This window comes from Trypanosoma rangeli, assembly GCF_003719475.1.
Source record: "Trypanosoma rangeli strain AM80 chromosome Unknown Tra_15.4_contig_01019, whole genome shotgun sequence".
In the NCBI taxonomy this organism is placed as follows: Eukaryota; Euglenozoa; class Kinetoplastea; order Trypanosomatida; family Trypanosomatidae; genus Trypanosoma; species Trypanosoma rangeli.
Window position 1 is genome coordinate 1 of NW_021706764.1, and position 2156 is coordinate 2156.

The following is a 2156-nucleotide window of genomic DNA, read 5'->3' on the forward strand; positions in this document are numbered from 1 at the left end:
TGGCCCATCGCAAGAGCAAAAAGAGAAACGCCCCCTCGCCACAACTCGGCGCACAGGGAGCAAACAACGACGCTCAAAAACAAACCAACAACAACAAGACACACTGAAATAAAAACAAAACGCTGAACACAAAACAAAATAAAACCTTCTTGTGGGGCCCTGAGCCCTCGCCCCACACGTGGAACATAAAGCACGAGAAAGTGTAGACCCTTCGGCCCATCTTGCCCACCGCTACAATTCGAAGAGAATTTGCTCGGAACGCAAAAAATTAAAAAGCAACCGTCACATCAAGGCACTCTATGATTACCGGCCTCGCAGAAAACAGAGCAGCTAGTACCCGCAGAAAACAATATATACAAAAAAAATTCCACTCATCTCTTTGGATTCCTCTGGGCGCGTGCCTCCACAGAAGACCAAAAAGGCAAACAAATACATCGCAAAGGAGCGGCGCAAGACGAGCCCACTCGCAAAATAATTTATTTACAAGGCGGGAGGCGCAACGGTCGTCCCACTGAAGCCCGCACCGCCCTGCCCAGCGTCCATGGCGCACGCCGCAGCCGGTCAGAGCACCGCCGGGGCACCCCCTCAGTCGCGGACAACGACGCTCAAAATAAAACAAAACGAACAAAAACACAAGAAAATAAAACCAAACACTCAAAATAAAACAAAATCAAAAACAGAGGCCAACACTATGTACAAACAAATGGCGCACGTGAGAGGCGGTCTGGTATCATTGTGCTCCGCCCACTTCACAGTGGCGACCCTCACACTTCCCTCTCCGAGCCCCCCAATTCGCCTCATCGCCGAGATGCTCATTGAAAAACAAACAAAAAAAATTACATCAGAAGGGCATCGTGGACGGGAAATACAGCGATGGCGCCAGTCCTCCAGACTCTCCTCCTGCAGGGGCTCTGCCCGCTTCCGCCTTGCATCGCCCACCGCGTGGAGAGCTGACCCCGGGGCCGCGCAGTCACCCAGCATAAAAAAGAAAACTAAACCAAACAGTAGACGTACATTGTGCACCCGTGCCAGCTCTTGTAATATCCACATTCATTTATCGCATTCCACTGATTGCGTCAGGGCTGATGGCCACGCACACACAAAACAAAATGCCACCTTTACGAACCCAACTTCATCCAACCCAAAACCCACCCCACGCAACCACACAGCTACTACTCGGCACAGCAGCATTGCTGCACACGACACGCGCCGCCCACATCCCTACCCCAATGAAAACCCCACAATGCACGTGCCTATTGTAGCTCCATTGTATCCAGATCATCCCCATTCACCACGCCTCCGACGATACCACCGCGCCGTACCCTCCTCGTATTTCCAAGAGGCACCATCTGCGTCTTCAGCAATCTCCTCGCCCCTTGGAAACTTTGCACCTGGAAAAAACACCCGATGCAACACGTCCGCGACTATGGTTTTTGGTCAGGCTGAACAATTGGGAAACATTTGAGGCAGCGTGGTAGGCGTGGCATGGGCTCAGCAGGTACTGCACGTTTTGGAGGTAACACCCGGGAATTTTGCTGCGGCACATGCTGCTGCTTACGGGGAGGACTCATGGGAACAATGGGGTCCCCAGCGGAACCCGAACCGGGCTGCTGCTTCTGTTGTGTTCCATTCAACGGATTACCGTTCATCTCTCGCAATACCATGGGCGTCACCCACCTAGATTGATCATTGGTACGACGGCGGCAACAACAGAAGATGATGATAATAAGTAGTGCAAGCAGAGCGAAAAGCGGCAGCAATACGGCAAGAATGATGTACAACTGTTCCAGTGACCACGACACCACCACTTTCGTCGTTGTCTTAATAAATCCGTCCTGCACCTCACAGACAATGCCGAATGCAGCATGAGGTGTTTCAGGGTTAGCCTCAGCATAGTCTGACCCGTCATACCACGTTGCCGTCGTATTTTTCCTCAAATCCAAGTGAGATATTAAAAACATTTCACCGTGTGCAGGGTAATGATGTTCCCAGTAAGACTCATACCCGTTCATTCGGCCTGCGCCAGTGAGGGAGTGCAGTGAACCTCTGAAAAACTGAGCACCACGATAGGTCTCCTCTGGGTGCTCAAACTCGCCCAGATTCCACTCAAAAATGCAGTTCAACGATGCCTCAGCAACTCCTGGACGACATATCTT

The 2156-nt window shown here is 51.5% G+C and overlaps 2 protein-coding genes across 2 annotated transcripts, besides 1 other annotated feature; both read right to left on the minus strand.

Moving 5' to 3' along the window:
• Positions 1 to 654: 654 nt before the first annotated feature.
• Positions 655 to 1050, minus strand: TraAM80_10511 (uncharacterized protein; the record flags this gene model as incomplete). Its single annotated transcript, XM_029387126.1, has 1 exon — positions 655 to 1050. One exon carries the CDS (start codon positions 1048 to 1050, stop codon positions 655 to 657), a length of 396 nt encoding a protein of 131 aa, XP_029233032.1.
• A 73-nt stretch (positions 1051 to 1123) lies between these two features.
• Positions 1124 to 1163: a microsatellite.
• A 261-nt stretch (positions 1164 to 1424) lies between these two features.
• Positions 1425 to 2156, minus strand: TraAM80_10512 (uncharacterized protein; the record flags this gene model as incomplete). Its single annotated transcript, XM_029387127.1, has 1 exon — positions 1425 to 2156. A coding segment is annotated over one exon (732 nt), but the record flags the coding sequence as incomplete, so codon positions are not given.